At 40.8% G+C, this 18,997-nt stretch overlaps 3 protein-coding genes across 3 annotated transcripts; 2 read left to right on the top strand and 1 right to left on the bottom strand.

Moving 5' to 3' along the window:
* Positions 1–282: 282 nt before the first annotated feature.
* stk3 (serine/threonine kinase 3 (STE20 homolog, yeast)) lies at positions 283–6,889 on the bottom strand. The gene is made up of 11 exons (XM_020101970.2): positions 6,511–6,889; positions 5,698–5,778; positions 5,446–5,574; positions 5,157–5,271; positions 4,811–4,975; positions 4,536–4,703; positions 4,302–4,439; positions 3,990–4,115; positions 3,691–3,892; positions 3,086–3,279; positions 283–2,956 (listed from the first exon to the last, which is right to left on the bottom strand). The coding sequence occupies exons 1-11, from the start codon at positions 6,531–6,533 to the stop codon at positions 2,798–2,800; spliced, it is 1,500 nt and encodes a 499-aa protein (XP_019957529.1). The 5' UTR covers positions 6,534–6,889; the 3' UTR covers positions 283–2,797.
* polr2k (RNA polymerase II, I and III subunit K) lies at positions 6,868–7,973 on the top strand. The gene is made up of 4 exons (XM_020101961.2): positions 6,868–6,989; positions 7,213–7,281; positions 7,678–7,770; positions 7,866–7,973. Exons 2-4 carry the CDS (start codon positions 7,221–7,223, stop codon positions 7,886–7,888), a joined length of 177 nt encoding a protein of 58 aa, XP_019957520.1. The 5' UTR covers positions 6,868–6,989; positions 7,213–7,220; the 3' UTR covers positions 7,889–7,973.
* A 1,409-nt stretch (positions 7,974–9,382) lies between these two features.
* On the top strand, positions 9,383–18,942 carry spag1a (sperm associated antigen 1a). The gene is made up of 8 exons (XM_020102035.2): positions 9,383–9,897; positions 11,549–11,648; positions 12,304–12,456; positions 13,288–13,445; positions 15,453–15,594; positions 16,077–16,203; positions 16,304–16,441; positions 16,963–18,942. The coding sequence occupies exons 1-8, from the start codon at positions 9,552–9,554 to the stop codon at positions 16,966–16,968; spliced, it is 1,170 nt and encodes a 389-aa protein (XP_019957594.1). The 5' UTR covers positions 9,383–9,551; the 3' UTR covers positions 16,969–18,942.
* The last annotated feature ends 55 nt before the right edge of the window (positions 18,943–18,997 follow it).

The raw sequence follows: 18,997 nt of genomic DNA, 5'->3' as shown, positions 1-18,997 counted from the left end.
AGAGAGTTACGGTAGAACCGGTGTCATGTGCTTCTGTAGTAGTTTTACAGGGTGGGTACTTTAACACGTTTTACTGTGTGATGTGTATTTTCTCAAGAGAAACAGCTAAGTAAATATGTTTCATGTGTTTCTTTTCTTTCATTATTCTACAAAACTAGACAATCGTGTGTAGAATTGTTCGGCCTTGGCACAGGTAATCACTGAGCACCACTCGAGCTTAGATGTTCAAGTCTCCACGTATGAATTCAGAGATAAGATAAAAACATTCCACTGCAGGTCAGGTTAACTATAAGTAACTTTTATTATTTCTTGCACTTTTTCAAAACGTTATAAAGTCTTACAAACATAATAAATTAAGTGGTTCAAACAGAAATGCTTACATTCCACCCTAAACCTCAATTCATAAATGAAGACAAAATCATGTTGCTATATAGTTAAAAAAAAAAAAGAAGTGATTTTTAGATACACAACATGATCAGTTCTGAACAATGTCATGTTTCAAACTGGGCTTTTCATTTTTTTACAGAGCAAATATTTTTTATTCAATAATTAAAAGCTGTGAAAATAATCAATCTTCCATATAAACAATACTCCTTACCTGTGCAGTTAATATAAGAGCATTCCACTACAGAGCAAAGATAATTATGAACATGCATAGTCTAACACACAATATATCCGACAGAGGGTCAAAATGTGAAACAGTCAAATCAGCTTCTGTATTTAAACCAGTGTCACGAAAAAAAAAGAGGTTGAAGCGTTAAATAAATAGTGTGAATGCTTGTGTTGCCAATATGCTGTAGTCTTGATTCACGAAAACAATGGCAAGAATATTAATGAGTATTGTGAAAGAGGTTCATGTTAAAGCAGAAAAATAACAAGTTCAAACGTGAGCATTAATAGATAGTGGTGATTGAGATTCATGTGTTTAACCATTCAGCCTCATTGTCCATCATATAAGACACAGTAAGACAGTGTAACAGGTCTATTTAGAACAGTATCATATTATCAACATTCAAATGTAACAGCAACCTGCAGACGATGACAGTCTGGATTCATTCAAAGTGTCATAATTAGCATTAGCATGACTCATCAAAACCAAGTGACACGAAACCTGATTTCTTCATGAAGAAAACAAATGTTTGATAGGTTGGTTAGGATCAAAATCAAAAAACATTTTAGAGCAAAAAGGAGAACATCCCCGTTTCTGATCAGAACCTTTGAACTTGTTTTTTTAAGAATTGTTACCGAGATACGAGCCAAGCCAAATATGTTACTGTTAAATAAAAAATGTTACTCAATGTAGCGTTATGATTGGCATTTCTGCATTACAGCTAATGAAGTTAGCTTTAACATCATACAAACCTCTTATAATTTGACAAAGGGGCAATGTCACATCAGTCGATGAACACGCTGAATATTTGTCTGTAATACAAATTGTAGCAACATATCTTCATTACTTCATCAATGACACCACACACTCGATATGTCAGGAAATCATATTCAGAGTTGCTGATACATACGTACGGATAAGCTGCAGGGAAATGATCTTAATGCAAAAGGATATAATAATGATCTGATGTCTGAAACTCAGACTGGAGATATGAGGCTGGTGCAGCCGCTCGTTTTTTACTAAAGTAAACAGCAGGCTACTGGCTGCTTTCTTCACTGTTACAGCTCACACTGATAATAAAACAGTCGTTGTTTAGGAATGCTTAAGCTTGTAGGGAAATCATAATTCTTCTGACTTTCTGTAACGCCTTGCATTAAAAAAAAAAACCATCCGTTAAGTAAGGTTGTAGATTTTAAATTCACGTAGAGTGGGTGATGTGTGCCAGAAGGATGCAGGTGTGAGTTATGAGGCACTAAGATCCATGGTATCCATCAGTATAGACCGACTTGGCTGTGATAAAGAAGCCCAGAACATCAAATTTAAAAACAACAAAATTAAATAATGATAATAAGACTATATTGAAATAAGTTTAGAATTTTCTGGTCCACAAAACAAGTGAAAACACACGATCTACTCTTCACCAAATGATTTGTCATCTCTGTCCATTCTGACAAACATTTGCAGAGTCCAACTCATCTCCAAGAAAGGAAGTATTCAACCACCAATGACGACTTGGTTGTTTCACTACATTGCTTATTTTGAAAACCAGGTTTCAAATATGTTTTAAGGCATTCTCAACTGAAGCATCACCTTGATTGTCTTTGGTCATGGATGAACCTCCATAGCTTTATGTTGCAGGTATTTCCAAACTAGGCTCTATGTTATATTTACAGTTACAAAGTCTGAGGGAAAAAAGAACACTTGTTGTCTACACCACCGCCCCTGCTGCTAACAAGGCTTGGTGTAGTGTTGGCCTGGTTGTCCTTTCTTTTGTTTTAATGCTGACTCCCCAAGACGGTTTTCTATCAGATGTGAAAGGGACATTTCTTTAGAGGAGGTGAAATCAATAATTTTCACTTCCGGATGTGTAATCAACAGACTTGGTTCTCTCTTTGGCTGCAGACTTGAGCTTCATTTAGGAGACACAACTTTACAAGACTGGAGAAACTAAATTAAGATTTAAATTGAAGGAACAGCATCTGGACAGAGGCTTGTTAGTGTGGATTCCAGGAGCCAGAGTGAAGAAGAAACATCTCTCTTCAGTCACAGGCCACTATGTCAGAACAGCAGTCGACTTCAAAAAAAAGTCAGTGGAGTCATCTTCGTCCCATCAAGTCATTAGGACGTACGTTTTGTGTTTTTTGTGGCTTTTAGAGTCCCGGGTGTGAAGGTGACAGGGAGGATCACTCAGAAGTTCTGTTGCCGTCTCTTCTTTGCATCCATTGCATCCAGGATGGGCTGTCTCTTGGCCGTGTAGCGCTGCCTGAGCTCCTCAATCTCCCGCTCCATCATGGGATCTAAGGCACTCAGACGCATCTGGAGCTCCTCGAAGTCCAGGTTCTTTAACTGGGTGACAGGAAAGAGATGAGTCGTATTTAGTGTCTAATGCTTCTGTTATTTTTACCACTGTTGTACACCGACTTCCACTATGAGTAACCCCCCTACCACAAAAGGCTCATGGAAGACATTACTCACAAAGTCAAAGTCTCCGTCCTGAGGCACCTTCCAGTTGTCAGGGAAGACGTTTTTGGACTGAATGTGGTAGCCTGGCTGCTCCTGCGGCTGGTTGTGGTTGTAGTTCTCCTGCTGCTGGGCTGCCTTGTTGGAGTCCTGCTTGTCAAAGTAGTCCATGAAGGATGGACGTATCGGCTGCTGGGGGGTGGCGTGCCCTGTGGAGGATAAAGAGGATCAAGTTCAAACTTAACACAAACGTGTTTAATTGTTTTTCAGAAACAGACATATGGATGCCTCATTGACCTACAACCCATTCTGTGAGTCTTATTTTTGCATCATGGCCTTCTCTAGCAGATTCCTTTCAAGCACAACAGTGACTGCTTCGAACTCTGTGGTGCTAGAATGTGAGTCTCCATAAATAGAGTGACGGTGTCAATGTGATTACTATAGTCATTTAAATATCTCCTTTCTTGAGCACTCAGTCCTCTTTCCTTATCTCGTACAAACAGATTTTGTTACTTTTCCCCCGTCTCAGAATGATCCTGTTATTTTTAAGGAACTATTGTATATTTTCTCTAATCTCTGCTCCAATTAGGTAATTCCCAATAATTAATGTGTGTGCTCACTCCTCATGGATCCCTGGTCTTCATCCTCCTCTTCATCATCGCTGTTGATGACCATAGTGCCCAGGTCTGACTCCAACATGGTGCTGCTGTGTTCGATCATGGTCTGTGCTCCGTCACTCATGGTGCTAGTGGCCCTCATGGTTCCTGCACCTTCTGAGCCTGACTTCACCATGGTGTGAGAGTCCACCTCAGTCTCCTCCTCCTGGATGACACAAGACAATTAGACTCGCAGCCTTCACATACACAACTATAGCTTTCTCATGGTTACGCTGAGTGGAACAGAGTCTCGTTATACATACAGAGTTGTCATCTTCCTCCTCCAGCTCCCTCTGCTGCTCCTGCTGCCTTTTAGCTTTCATCTCCATGGCTTCAGTTATCAGGTCTCTCAAAATTGTGACTGGCTTAGCCTGGGTGATGAACTGGTGCTGGATGTTAAAAGAAAAGAAAAGATTGTTGTGTGGTTACTATTGAGTGATAACAAATACACATACCTATACATCTTTTAGTTGTGTTTTATAAATATATTTCTACAGTATCAAGTCTTTTAGGGTGTACACCCAGAGCTTATATATGTTTATTTCTCTGCAGGTGTGCGTATATCTTCCTCCAACCTGTAAGAGCTGGGTTGCAGTGGCTCTCTGCTCTGGATTCTTGACCAGACACTTCTTGACAAAGTCTGTGAATTCGTCGGACCAAAGCTCAGGCTTTCTGAATGTTGGAGGAGGGTTGGTGGGGATCATGAAGATCGCCTGAAGAAACACACGGAGAATATACAAGACAGTCAGGAAGGGTTACAGAAAAAGTTAGATTTGGGACCCACTTCTTATAATTATGTTTTCACTCACTCTCATGGGATGGATGTCAGCATAGGGAGGTTTTCCTTCTGCCATCTCTATAGAAGTGATACCCAGGGACCATATGTCAGCCACACAGTTGTAGCCAATTTCCTGGATCACCTCTGGTGCCATCCAGAATGGTGTACCAATCACCGTGTTTCTCTTCGCCATGGTGTCCTTTAGAGAGAAAATAGACACTTTTGTAATTAATATACACTAAATTATCAATCACCTCATATGGGTTCACAAAACCAGTGAATGAGCAACATGAATTTTAACGTTACCGTTAGCTGTCCAGCTACTCCAAAATCTGCCAGTTTGGCATGTCCCTCAGTGTTAAGAAGGATGTTTCCGGCCTTGATGTCCCGGTGGATCTTTCTCATGAAGTGGAGATATTCAAGACCCTTCAGAGTGGACTTCAGGATGGTGGCAATCTCATCCTCTGTCAGCTGAGGATAAGAATGTGGTTGATGTCAACATGTGTCCTATGTTACTTATATTAAACTTACTTAATGTAGAATATACTGCATATTATAAATCACTTCATATACTCTTTCTAAAAGATATCACACACACACACACAGACTGAACACAGAGGCAGTTAGAACTTGTAACTTTGTGAGCACCCACCGTCTTGTTGCGCAGTCTGATGATGTCAGAGACAGAGCCAGCTCCGCAGTACTCCATGACAATCCAAAGGTCTGTATTCTTGAAGTAGCTGCCATAGTATTTCACTACATAAGGGCTAGAAGTAAACACAAAACACAGTATTATCAAAAGAGAAGACAAAGTTTCGTTTCAGACAAAAAGAGCAGAAGTGAGACAACAGATGACTGTTAATGCTGCAGGGTAATGAGTTTTTTTTACATATATATGTCATAAATGCAGGGATTTTGGTAAATCTGGTTCATCACCCCACCTGTCACACTGCTGCATGATGGAAATCTCCTTGATGATCTCCTGCAGATCAGACTCCACAGGAACCTGCTTAATGGCCACGACCTGGCCTGACTCCTTATGAATGGCTTTGAACACACTGCCATAGGAACTAAACACAAAACCCACAAATTTTAAATATTAACAACATGCCATACACAGCAAAAGAGGTCAATTTAACCCTTTCAGTCAAAAGATGTTAAAATGGAAGTGAGTCATGACAGCATCGTCTTACCCTTCACCAAGTTTCTCTAGAACATCAAACACTTCCTCCGGTTGTTTGGTCAGACTGTCTTCACTCAGCTTTTTCAGCTTGCTGTAAAAATTTAAACGAATCACTTGTAATATCTGTTTAACAGTTTAACTAAAAACAAGTAGTGAAACTCTTTGTTGGACCATCAGTTAGCAGCCAGAAGATAATGTGGATCAAAATAAAAGAAGAAGTGAAGAAGTCTACACTGTAAAGCACCGCACAGACTAGGAAAAACATTTTACATTGATCATGTTCAAGACACAAACTCCCCCAGCTCTCAGTTCCTCTTTATTGGAAACTGCTCCTGTGGTGTTTAGTGAAATTCAGACAAACAGTTTACACATGACAGGGAAAAGTAAACCAAAGAGTCCCACAGGGAGGTTCTGTCCCTGTGTGTGACACTTCACAACCCCTCCCCTGATACTTTCGTATCCTTTTTAATTTGTTTTATATTTATACTTGCACAAACACATCACAGCAAATCCCTTGTATATGTGAACCTGCTCGGCAATAACATGATTCTGACTCATGTCTAAAAAGACCACAGCTCAAACTGCTCAATAAAAGTTACAGACACCAGGACACAGGCCTGAAACCCACAACAAGTTTCAACACAGTTGTTTGCGATCTGGGTGGAATGGGATCGTTAAACCCGTTCGGTCGTTTTAACGGAAAGTTTGAGAGAAAACCGGTAAAGCGAAGTTAGCATCAGGCTAGCTTGCTAAGCGGCGGCAGCTACGTTAGCCATTTAGCTAGTCGGTAGACGCGTTTTAAACCAGCAGAAGGAGCACAGACCTTTTGGGCGCAGCTGGCTCCATGTCGCACAGCGTCAGATGATGTCAAGGCAGAGGACTGGCGGTGAATTCGAACAGTTTGGGGGCCACTGGTCACGATGTGAACATTGTCCACCGAGTCTCTGTTGTGAAAAAGTGGTGGAGGGCCAGCTGAGCGTCCGTCAGATGATGGGCCGTCTGGGGATGCTGTCTCACCACAGCGCCCCCTGTCCGGCCGGAGGGCGAAACAGAAACACCGCAGCTTCCATGTCCACAGAGTTAGAATCCTGGAATAATAAACCAATAATAGACCATATAAAAACTACTGTTATACACGTTGATCTGTTCTATATCCACAATGTCGGCTTTGTTTTGTACAGAAGCAATAATATGCTATATATGAGGAGAGGTGCTTTCTGACCAATCACAGTCCACTTTGCTTGGAGGTCGACTGGACGCTTGTACGCATGCGCACATAGCAGCGGTGTGTGAGGGAAAGAGGTAAACAGCTACTGTTGATGTATTAAAACAATGAGAAATGTTTTTTTGTGGATTCCTTCCACGAATTTATCATTTTCTCTTCACACACAAGACTTTTTGTGATGTCTTAAAGGCCCTTGTGTTTCATTAGGACTTCCGGTTGTGATGGTTTAAGCTAACCATGCCGTTTCTGTGTTAGCATGCTGTGACGATGCTAACACATCGTACATTTGTTGTGTTATAGGATCAAAAATGGACGCACCGAAAGATGTGCAACCCCCCAAGCAGCAGCCCATGATCTACATATGTGGAGGTACGTTTTCTACCAGTACATGCTAACGTTACAGCTACATACTATACTAAATACATACTCTAATAACTTGTTCTACTCTTATAGTAGAACTGACCCATCACTACCGTACTAATGGACCGAATGCTAATATTTACAAGCATTCTTACTTCATAATTCATTAGTACTTTAAGGTCCATGTATTCCAGTTAGTTGCTATGAATTCAGATGTTGTTGTTAATGTCACGCTTACAGCTCTGCCCACACTGGATGAACCAACATTTGGTTTTCATACAAGTAAAGGCAAAGCAGGTTTATTGATTTCACACCATTCAGATGTGAAGCAATTTGAAGTGCTTTGGAAATCATCTTTTCAGCAATGTTCTGCTCTAACTAATATTATTCTGTCTGAAATTGCAGAGTGTCACACTGAAAATGAAATTAAGGCCCGTGATCCAATCCGATGCAGGGAGTGCGGTTACAGGATCATGTATAAGAAGAGGACAAAGAGATGTATCCTTTAAATGTCTCTCTCTGTGTGTGTGTGGGTTTGTGTGTGTTTGTGTATGAACTGAGAACATGTACATTTCCTTAACTTCTGATTTCAGTGGTTGTTTTTGATGCCAGGTGAAGAAGATGAGATCAGCTGTTTTGTTATTGTTGTGTGTAACTTTTGTAGTTTGTTTGGATGTAAATAAACAGACTGTATTTCTGAATGATGTGGAAAATCTATTAGGTTCACACATTTATTTTAAAATGCAATTTTGTACATTTTCTCTGTTAATTCCTGCCATGCTGCACCAACACGTTTCTACAGGAGAAAGTGGATATGTGAAGGTTTTTCTTTACACTTGGAAAGAGTGAGTGAGGCACAGGGGTATTTAGGTGGTCTTTCGCCAATAGTTTGAATGAGGTAACATGAAATAAGTTTGTTAAAGTTAGCATTCAAACAATGAACGTTTTTAGTTTTTCATTGCCATGAAGATTTGTGTTAAAATTTGTAATTTTTGAGTTTCAATCAACTTTTGTCAACTATTTAATTTGAACTTAAAGAGCCACCATTGGCTGTTTTGAGGCAGAAGAGTCAAATTGTTATTCAGTGGCAGTTTATACAAATACTTCACAGAAACGAATGCAGTCAACAGTGCAAAAAATATAACCTTTCACGGCATATGTAAGTATATATATATATTAAATGTTTAAACGAGTGAGATATTGATTGAACTCCAAGGTCATTATGGAAGCAGCAGTTTGTTGTGCTTTTGAATGAAGGGAGAGTTTATCTTACTTTTCTATTTAATTTATTATTATTGGGGTATATTAGATAACACAAAACTATAAAATGGATTCATGGGTCCAAAGGCAATTCTTTACCCGGAAGAGTTGAATCTGTGGCCTTTGGGAACAGGTGCTCACACAGGTCACCAGATGGCAAGCCATACCCACGGAATCTGTGCTTACAGGGATTAATTAGCTAAACCTTATTCTTTATTTAAGTAACATACTAAAACATTTAGCTATATAAGAATTTGTTAAACTAACCTCAATGACAAAGACTTATCACAAGTTGGAGTTTAACATTATTTATATGATTCATTCCAACAACTGCATTTTCTCTACAGCAGCCATTTTGATTTCTTATAAAAACAGGTGATTCCAACTAATTGCTCTGTGCTAAGTACGCACAGTGAATCCACAAATCCATTGTGTTATGTACAACTGTCCTTTTCCCAAAGATGTACCCATCATTTTTTTTAGTACTGATACACATTAATGATAAAATAATAAACTTTATTTAGCATTTGTCTTAATGTTAGGAAGTGCTTTAGAAAGAGGAAATAACACGGACAGGTGGACAAAAAAAAGGCTCATGAGCTAAGACAAATATTAAAAGAAGCTACAATGAAAAAGGCCAATCAAAGTGAGCTGTATTCAGAAGAGAAGCTTGTTCATGAAAGAGAATATTCGTTTTATTTCACTTCACTAATGATAATAAAAGAACACAAAACAATATAAGCCTGTTGCTAGGGCCATCAGATCTGTCCCATCCATAGGTCTCATCAGTCTCATCAGACTCATCAGACTCATCAGACCCATGTAAACAGTCTGTGTTTCCATCAGACTCGTCCTGCTGCAGCACTGCATCGCCCCCCCCAACCCCCCACGTGACATCACGTGTGACGCGTCACGATGGGGGCGGTCCCGGCAGAAATCCCCTGCACAGCCTCAGATGAAGCTGCAGCTCTGAGGCAGAAGCAGGAAGAGTTTGATCTCACTGCGGAGGGAGAGCAGCCATGGGGAACGCTCAGGAGAAACCCTCCGGCAGCGGAGCAGCGAGAGCGGACCAGGCCTCGGCGGGGAGCGGGGCGAGGAGCCGGGGCGGAGGCGGCACGGGAAACCCCCACAGAGCCCCGCAGAAGGGGGTGGCCAATGGCACTCAGAGGGGAATCGACCCTGCCGGTGGGCAGGAGGAGCGGGACAGACCTGCGGTGGACACGAGTTACCTGGACGCTCCTGCCGGGGCCCTTCCTCCTCACCTGGCCCGGCTCAAGAACGAGGGGAACCACCTCTTCAAACACGGACAGTTCGGAGACGCCCTGGAAAAGTACACACAGGCTATTAATGGATGTGCTGAAGCAGGTGGGGGAGATATGAGTTTGTTTTCCTCAGAGACGTATTCATGTGGTTATAACACATCTGTACCTTCAGACATGTGCGCTGAAGGAAAATCTTGAAACCTTAAGCTTAAATTACACGGTGACTGTCCGTGTCAATAGCATGTGGATGTCTACAACTAGCTATTATTTTCTTAAAGGTTCCGTGTGGAATTTAGTGACATCTAGTGGTGGAGTAGCATGTTGCAGCTGAATTCCCCCTCACGTCACCCTCCCCTTCCAAACATGAAGGAGAACCTGTTGCAGCCTTCAGTTGTCATAAAACTCAAAAGGTGTTTAGTTTGTCCAGTCTGGTCTTCTGTAAGAAAAATCGTGGTGTCCGTAGAGAGAACCTGCTCCTGAGGTAAATATAAAGAATTTAAATTTAAAGGGTCCATTCTAGGGTAAAGAAAACAACACTTGTGAAAACATCATTAGGATTATTTTATTTTCAATTTCTGCAAATACATCTGGACGTAAAACACACTGAACCTTTAACTACACAAATAATAGTTTAGGCTCAAACAGTGTCAGAACATAGTTGATATATGATGATTTTTTTATTCTAAATCCAAAGTTTGCTCTAGGGTAGAGTACAAAAATGGCAGTTATTTTTTTAATCATAGAGGTTTAAAAAGAAATGGAACCTTTTACTTAGAAAATGACTTGTCGGGTCATCAAAACTGTTGATTTGTCATCAATAGATCTCTGCAGCTGCATATTTAATGTTCTACTTTAAAAAATGATTATTCTACAGTATACATCTGCTCTCTAAGGGAATTATTGTTGAATTATTGTGATTTGTCTCCATAATCCACAGTTATGAACACATCATGTCAGTGTCTGCCATGCTGCACAATTTCATTTATGTACCCAGTCTCTATCCTATGTAATACCTGAAGCATAGTATGTGCATGTCACTTCTCAGATATGTCACAGGTCTGTTTGGACAGCTGGTAATCTTTCATTTTTAGCCAAACATGATCTAACACACGAGGGGTCATTGGTGATTGAAGTGGATTGTTGGCACAAGACAGAACCATTCATTTGTTGGAGCAAGGAGCTTTTAGGTGAGATTGAATGTCATGCTTCAGAACAAGCGGCCAACTTTTAGTCTCACAGCTGACACACAGAGTCATGGCTTCTTCGGCAGCACCCGAGACAAAACAATTAGAGGAGACCTATTATGATGTCACAGAAGGATGCTTCAGGTGAGACTGACCGACAACAATGTGTGATGTTGGCTTTTTTCAGTATGAGCGCTGCTGATGTTCGTTTTCAGACTGAAGCAGTGTGTAGTGACTGATGCTCTGCTAACTGTTGTGAAACTGCAATGGAGGCTCAGGAAAGAAAGGTCAGAGAAGAAAATGACTCTGCCAGAAGGACACATCCATTCATGTGTCTACCATTCCCCCTCTCAGCGTCTCTGAACAGTCTAATGCTTTTAAATGGAACTGTTTGTGTTGACCTCACTGTAGCCAGGAGCTCCAGGTCCAAGCTGCTGTGGATACTATCTTTACTTTCACATGGGAAGCTGTTAGACAGTGTTTTACACTGAGCTCACAGATGACAGATCACAGATGTGTTCTTTTTGTATCTGGTCTCTCAGTTGAGTGGTTGTGCTTGTTCCCCTCCAGGCATCGATAGTCCAGAAGACGTGTGTATTCTCTACTCCAACAGAGCTGCCTGCTACCTGAAGGACGGAAACAGCACAGACTGCATACAGGACTGCACCAAGTACGTGATCAGTGTTTCTGTGTGTGTGTGCATTTGCATATATTCCTGCATGTTTGCAGACATTGCTTTTCTGTGTAGTTCTTATATAATTATACAATAATTATATTTTCTGTTTACATTCAGAAGTAATGGAGAACGGTGTTTGGAAAGGCTAAATGTCGACGAGTTCATTATTACATTTACTTACATGTTACTCACATAGGACCCTGCTGTTGATTTAAACTCATCATTCACACCACGTTATCCTCACAAAAGAATATATAGAGAACTTGATATAAATTAAATTAGCTTTTCCATACACTGCACAATAGCAGACAGGAGATCCTTACTGTGCATGAAGAAAATGGATATTTGCTTTGTAATTAGTTTACAATGCCCTCGCCGTGGCATTATCACAGACCAGAGCTTAGCTCAGAGCCACAAGCTCAAGCAGAAGATTGTTCAGCATTTCCACAGAATCTTTAATAGTTATAAATGGTTCATGGAATAGTTTTGGGTCAACAGAGTTTGTTTTTCACTTCCACGGCTTCAGGAATTTCTCAAACAAACACTCCCTCACATGTTTATGAATGGAAAGCTTCAGATCATCCCAGCCACACCTGTGCAGGCATGGAGGGTTTGATCCTCTGTCTCTGTGTCTTTCTGATCCTCTTAGGGCTTTGGAGCTGCAGCCCTACTCTCTGAAGCCCCTGTTGCGCAGGGCTATGGCCTATGAGTCAGTGGAGCGCTACAGAAAGGCCTACGTGGATTATAAGACCGTCCTGCAGATGGACACCGGGGTGCAGGCGGCTCATGACAGCGTCCACAGGTCAGCTCAAGTCAGCTTAACAGTGAACCACCCTCGTGTGCCTTATGTAACCTTATGAAAGAAGAGGAGCTATTTACACGATGCAGTTTCTGAGTTTATTCAAAAGTGGCAATTGTGTTTTTCCCCAACACATTATAATGTCACATTCTGTTTTAGCTTGCACTGCATTTTCATTTATTTCACTTATATAATATTAATCATACTCAAGACATAATTTCTGCCTTCAGTAGGCCAAGCAGACATGCGTGTGTTGAATATATAATTTTTTACACCGGTCTCCATAGGAAATAATTAATGATCCTTGAAAATCTTATTATCTTGTTTGGTTCTGTGGATGTGGCAGTTCTTATCTGAATTTCCTCCTGAAATCGGCTGCTGTAGCATTAATGATCATAGGAAGTGGTGAGTAACAATTGGTCTATGCTACAGTAGAGGAAAACATATATATTCTAACTCTGGCCCTGGAAGGAAAAGAAAGCAGCTGAGGAGGGCAGGGGAGGGCAGGGCTAACCTAACCTCACTGTGACCACAAATAATGCTGCATTTAGGTCTTTGAAATGGGGCAGTCTGTTATTTTCTGTAGTAGCTATTGAAGCAAATGAATGATTACACTCGCATGTAGCAGTGATGGCTGCCACTTAGTCTGTATAGTGGGCCACCACAGCGCTGCAGCCCCGTGTTGAGGCAACACGTTCAGAAACAAGACGAGCGCACATTCGTCAAGTATAGAAACACCATGTAACCCAGCATTAATACAGTACAACACAAACATTCACCAACACTTGAGTCGTTCCTGTGCTCATCTTTTGCGCTCCTTGTCTTTTCTGCCAGAATCACTAAGATGCTGATCGAGGAGGACGGGCCGGAGTGGAGAGAGAAGCTTCCGCAGATCCCTGCCGTCCCTCTGTCTGTCCAGCAGCAGCACAGACAGAAACCAGTCAGCATTGAGCTGGCCCAGGCTCGAGCCGCCAGGGCTGCACAGGACGAAGGTGAGTGACATCACTTCCAGGGAACTACATAAACATGTGCTTTAAATGTGACCATCTGTTAAGGCCGTGTTAACCTCCTCGTTTTCCCTTCAGTCATTCACAAATGTATGGTACACAGCACACAATAAGCAATTATAGCATTCACTCTATATAATTGTGATTTTCTGGTTTGTGTGTTTATTATTTTTCTTCTTATGTGGATGAAATAATTTGTAGTTTTTGAATTCAGGGTTGTTTTAAACGATAGCATTTAACTATGGAATCATAAGGCAGCAGCAGAAGTCGGTCATGAACTCTAAGTGAAGGCACCCCTGCTGAGTAACTGTGTGTGTGTGTGTGTGTGTGTGTGTGTGTGTGTGTGTGTGTGTGTGTGTGTGTGTGTGTGTGTGTGTGTGTGTGTGTGTGTGTGTGTGTGTGGACTATCAATCAATAATGCAGAGGGGGAAGGCGATCTCCACAGAGCGTAATACTGCTGTAATGGAACAATCCAGGTCAGGTTTCCTGTCGGCTGCTCACACAGACCAGAGGACATGTCTCATACATTATATAATATATATTTAATATGTTTAAATATACACAGTGTAGTATACAGCTATAAAAACAGAAAACACACCAGCAAATACATCTTATTTGTATTAACCACCCAAAATGCCAAAGACAGGTTTTAAATCATAACACTGGTAGGACAGGACAAACACAGACACACATATACATACACACCTCAGGACTCTAGCACATACAGGGGACAGATATCAGAATAGCACCCAGCTGTTGAATTATTCCCTGAAATCAGTGACATGAAAAATGAAAGGGAAAAAAATGTGGGGGATTCGCCGCATGTCAACATTTGATTGTCTTTTTCTTAGCCCATGTCCCATCCATCAACAACAAACGAACAAACAGAGGTGAAAACATAACTTCCTCGGTGGAAGGCATAATATTTCATATAAAAACATTTAAAAAGAACCATCCAAACAACAATACTGAGGAAGATTGAGGATGAAATTAAAATAATTTCCGCATAGGTCCCATAAAACAACGGTGAAGCTCTTGATTGGCTGTTTGTAGAATTACACCAAGGAAGGAGCTGAGTTAATTAGCTCTGCTGCTCTCTTGATTAAAGCTGATGCAGGAGATTGTTGTGCTTTAAACAGACAGACACAGCACCGAGGTTTAGCTGATGGTTTTATTAAAATTATATTGCTCTCCTGATACCTGCTTTAGTAAAACCTTCCCTTTGCCAAAGCAAGAGGCTTATTCTGTCGCCACTTATTTCACATCCCACAAGTGTGTGGTTTTATTTTATTGTTCGTAAACAGGCACACTTTGGAAATACTGACTATCATGGAACAGTTGCAGTGTTGAACTGTAACTCAAGGGTTTTATTTTCTGGAATGGAAAGTCTCAGACGTGTTGTTATTGTCAGACTGTGTGTACGACTAACATGAGCCAGCATTTCACACCTTGTTGAGTCAGCTGTCTTGTCTTACTGGATAAATAATTTAGACTTTATATCAAGAAATGGGTCGATTGATAAAGGCTAGGCCTGGACTACCTGTGTGTAGTATTCACACACAGATCCATATGGATCTGGTGTTTAAGTGCCTGGTGTGCGTGTGCGTGCGTGCGTGTGTGTGTGTGTGTGTGTGTGTGTGTGTGTGTGTGTGTGTGTGTTTCCCCCACAACTCAATGGACGTATTGGCTTCCTCAGCACAGTGCAGAGCTCCGTGAGCAGGTTGCTGATTGACTGATGGCTTTATTGACGATACTTTGAAAAACTCAGTGTGCTGAACTGATGCCAGAAACGTCTTTTAAAGACAAATGCATCCGATGCGATTTTCTCCTGATGTTTTATCCATCCATGACCTCTAATGGCTTCTAGTTCTGTCATCTTGCCATTTGTTTTTGATCAATCAAAGGGATATTGACTGTTATACAGACAGTAATATTATATCACTGCAGTTTCCCTCAGCGGGTTCAGTGTTTAATACATTTTTCTTTCAACAGTCAGAAAAAAAGAGTCCCAGTTTACTTTACTGAAGCAGAAAGGCAACGATCTGGTGAAGAAAGGCAACTTTCAGGAGGCTCTGGAGAAGTACAGTGAATGTCTCGCCTTAAAACCAGACGAATGTGCTCTCTACACAAACAGGTAGGAAGGAAAGCACCCTGGTGTTGAAGCCTTTTCAACTTTATCACTCATTTTATAATTGGTTGATCCCTGGACACAAGTCTATCAAAAATTAAATGTGAATTGTGTTTTGAGAAGTGGATGTAGTTTTAATTATAGACTCCTGCAAATAAGAAAGACGTCTGTTACTTTGCAGATTGAGGCATTAATAATAGAGAACATATAAATAAAACAAGGATGTATGGGTGTGTGACAGGTAGAGCATTACAGGATACCAGTTAACGTCTTAAATCTGGCTTATACCAGGCCCAAAAATATTATTATACAATGTAATAATATTCAGATATTTAAGTACATTTTGTGTGAGTGTGAAAAGTCTCATTTTAATAGCATAGATTTCTGACTAAGACATTTAAATTGTAGTGTGGGATAGCTCATATATAGCTTGGTCCTACATATCATTAACTGCAGCAAAATCCTGACACTGCACTGTTTGATTCCAGAGCCATTTGCTTCCTGAAACTGAATCATTTTCAAGAGGCCAAACAGGACTGTGACTCTGCTCTGCAGCTGGAGCCAGGAAACAAGAAAGCCTTCTACAGACGAGCACTGGCTCATAAAGGTTTACAGGTGCCTGTCACTCCTCTTTTTCTTTTGAAGATTTTGGATAAGAAGCGTTTGCACATCTAAGTATATCTTAATTTATTTTCTCTGTGTGTCACAAACCCAGGACTATCTGTCAGCCAGCACCGACCTCCAGGAAGTCCTCCAGATGGATCCAAATGTCCGGGAGGCTGAGCAGGAGCTTGAAGCGGTGACAAGTTTACTGAGACAGAGTCTGATGGACAGCAATGCAAACACACCAAGGGTGAGAGAGCCATTAACACACACACACACACACACACACACACACACACACACACACACACACACACACACACACACACACACACACACTTCTAGAGCTGTGATTTGCATTTCTTTACTGCTGGCTGGATTTAATGTTGGTAGCTCTGACATTTATCTCACCACAACCCACACTAGACAAGGTCATATTTAAAGTGTGTTACACATGATCTCACGACGAGCAACCAACTAGAAGGTGTTCGGAGAGTCTATGCCTGCAGCATGGCTGCAGCATGGCTAAGGCCTCATCTCCCCATGTTATAGAAAATGAAATAAAATATCTGCAGCCACTCAAGAATTTAACTGGTTCTTCCTTTGGTCACGCCACATGCCTCGACATACTTTAATGGAAATTTGTTCAGTTATTTTTGAGTAATCCTGCTGATAGTCAGACAATCAAACAAACGGCAATGAAAACATAACCTCCTTGGTGAAGGTAACAAAACCTCCAGGAAGGCTAACTTCTGCTGATGTCCTCTATAGGTTTGACCTTTGTGGATCAATGCAGAGGAAAAGGAATGAAGGTGTGGACGCTCACTGCACTGTAGCAGCTCTGGAAGAAAAACTCTTTTAAAGCCATCAACCCGAGTGAGTAAGACGTGTGAAAAACAGAAACGACAGGCTCCTTGGAACAACCACTGAGCTCTGCACCATCTGCAACGTGTGTTCAAACCACACCATAACTCCTGAGCGCACAACCTTACGCAATGAGGGCAGCTTCGTTAAAAAAAAAAAAAGGCTAATGTCATAATACTTGACCTGCTTGCACTATAAAACCATTCTCATTATGATGTAATATACTGTACATACTGATTCATGTACCAGGCTGCAGAGCACTGTTATTTGTTTAAGTCAAATGAGGAAAGAGAGAGAGTGTGTACTAACGAGTGCCTTATTGAGATTTCTACCGGTTGGGATGAAATACGCCAAGAAAGTTTTGCTCTGAATTGTTTTTAAAGACGTTGTGTTTGGTTTCAAAATGATTCACTGAGATCATGACAAAATATAGGATTTTTATCGTCAGGATACTGAAGGCCCAGAAAGATGGGAAAAGGTCAGCAGGTCATTATCTGGTACATTCTCTTTGTAACCAGGGTTCAAACTCTTCCAGCTACGATTTAAGACATGTCACCGTTTACGATTATTATGACATCTGCTGCTAATTTAAGAAGACAAGCCAACAACTCACCACAAACCACTGACTTAACTGGAATTATAAGATGGTAAAATAGTCATTGAAGTTAGAATATCCAATCAATTAGGAGCTCGGTGCATACGCTCGGTGATAAGTCAATCAAGAGGTTGTCGCTTTACTGGTTTTAGATAAATGTGCACTCGTGTACTGTAAGACTTACCGTAGGTCTCAGGTTCAGTTGTGAATGTTGACTAATCTCCTGCTTCATCTTCAACCTCCCAGCTCCAACAAGGACAGAAGCAACATGTTTCGGTTGTATTCATTCACAATCCTATAAGAACATCACAGGAAAATAACTGTACAGTGATAATATACGTCTCTACAGAACCAAACTATTGATTCCACTCCAAGCAAAAGTGTTAAACTCCTGAAGCTGAAGTGGCTGAAGTCAGGGATTCTGCCTTAAAGTTTATTGAGCGTTAAGTTCCTTGGAGGCTAATTTCAGTCTGAATTAACTGAACTTCATTCCTTCATTAATTGGCTGAATGTCCTCATTTTCGATCAATATTGTCTCAAGTAGCTTTTTTTCTCCCCTTACCCTCAGTCTGGCTTTGCTCTTTCAGTTTGAGTTAAAAAATGTCCCCTTAATTTATTGGCTTAAAAACACTAATTAAAACCAAACTTACTGGAAAAATGAAAACTTGAACACACATCAGCTTGGAACTACCTTAAACAACCGAACACATCTTTAAGAAAATGTATTTGTTGTGTACTTTGACTTTTTAAGTTTGGTCCATGTTCCATCGACTAACATGGAGGAGGTGGGGTAATTAAGATAATTTGGGAGTTTTGGGAGGCTGTCATGTCGTCCATCTCTATGTACATTCTATGATCCGACTGCATTTTAAAGGCCCCCACACAGACACGCTTCTCCTCCTGTTAACGCTCACTGTACCTGATCCACTCTGGAGTTAACAAAGCTCCGCCCAGTGTCGCAGCTGATTAACTACAATTGAAATCTCCTGTGTGAGGGAGCAGGTTTTCAAGTGTGAATGTTTTTAAAGCACAACGTGCCACAGCTTTTATTTCACGTCTGCTTTCTATGTTGACGTTTTCATGTCCAGCCTAAACTTTCTGGCTTTATCTCATTTTCTTGTTTTTGTTGTCCAAATAAAAGCATAAAAATCTAATAGAAATGAAAACACTTGACGTGAGGCTCCAGCGTTCCAGACATTGTTTGTCTTGCTTCTTGGAATGTAAAAGCATGTACTGTATGTAAATAGTTGGAATGCAGATGTAAATAATAAAGTGCAATGTGTACGCTTTAATGTGCCTTTCTTATTTAAAGTTCACTCAATTCTGATTTCACTAAATGTTCAGCTA

Source organism: Paralichthys olivaceus, chromosome 20 (genome assembly GCF_024713975.1).
Source record: "Paralichthys olivaceus isolate ysfri-2021 chromosome 20, ASM2471397v2, whole genome shotgun sequence".
In the NCBI taxonomy this organism is placed as follows: domain Eukaryota; kingdom Metazoa; phylum Chordata; class Actinopteri; order Pleuronectiformes; family Paralichthyidae; genus Paralichthys; species Paralichthys olivaceus.
The sequence above is the reverse complement of the archived record's forward strand: the minus strand, read 5'-3'. Positions and strand labels throughout refer to the sequence as shown.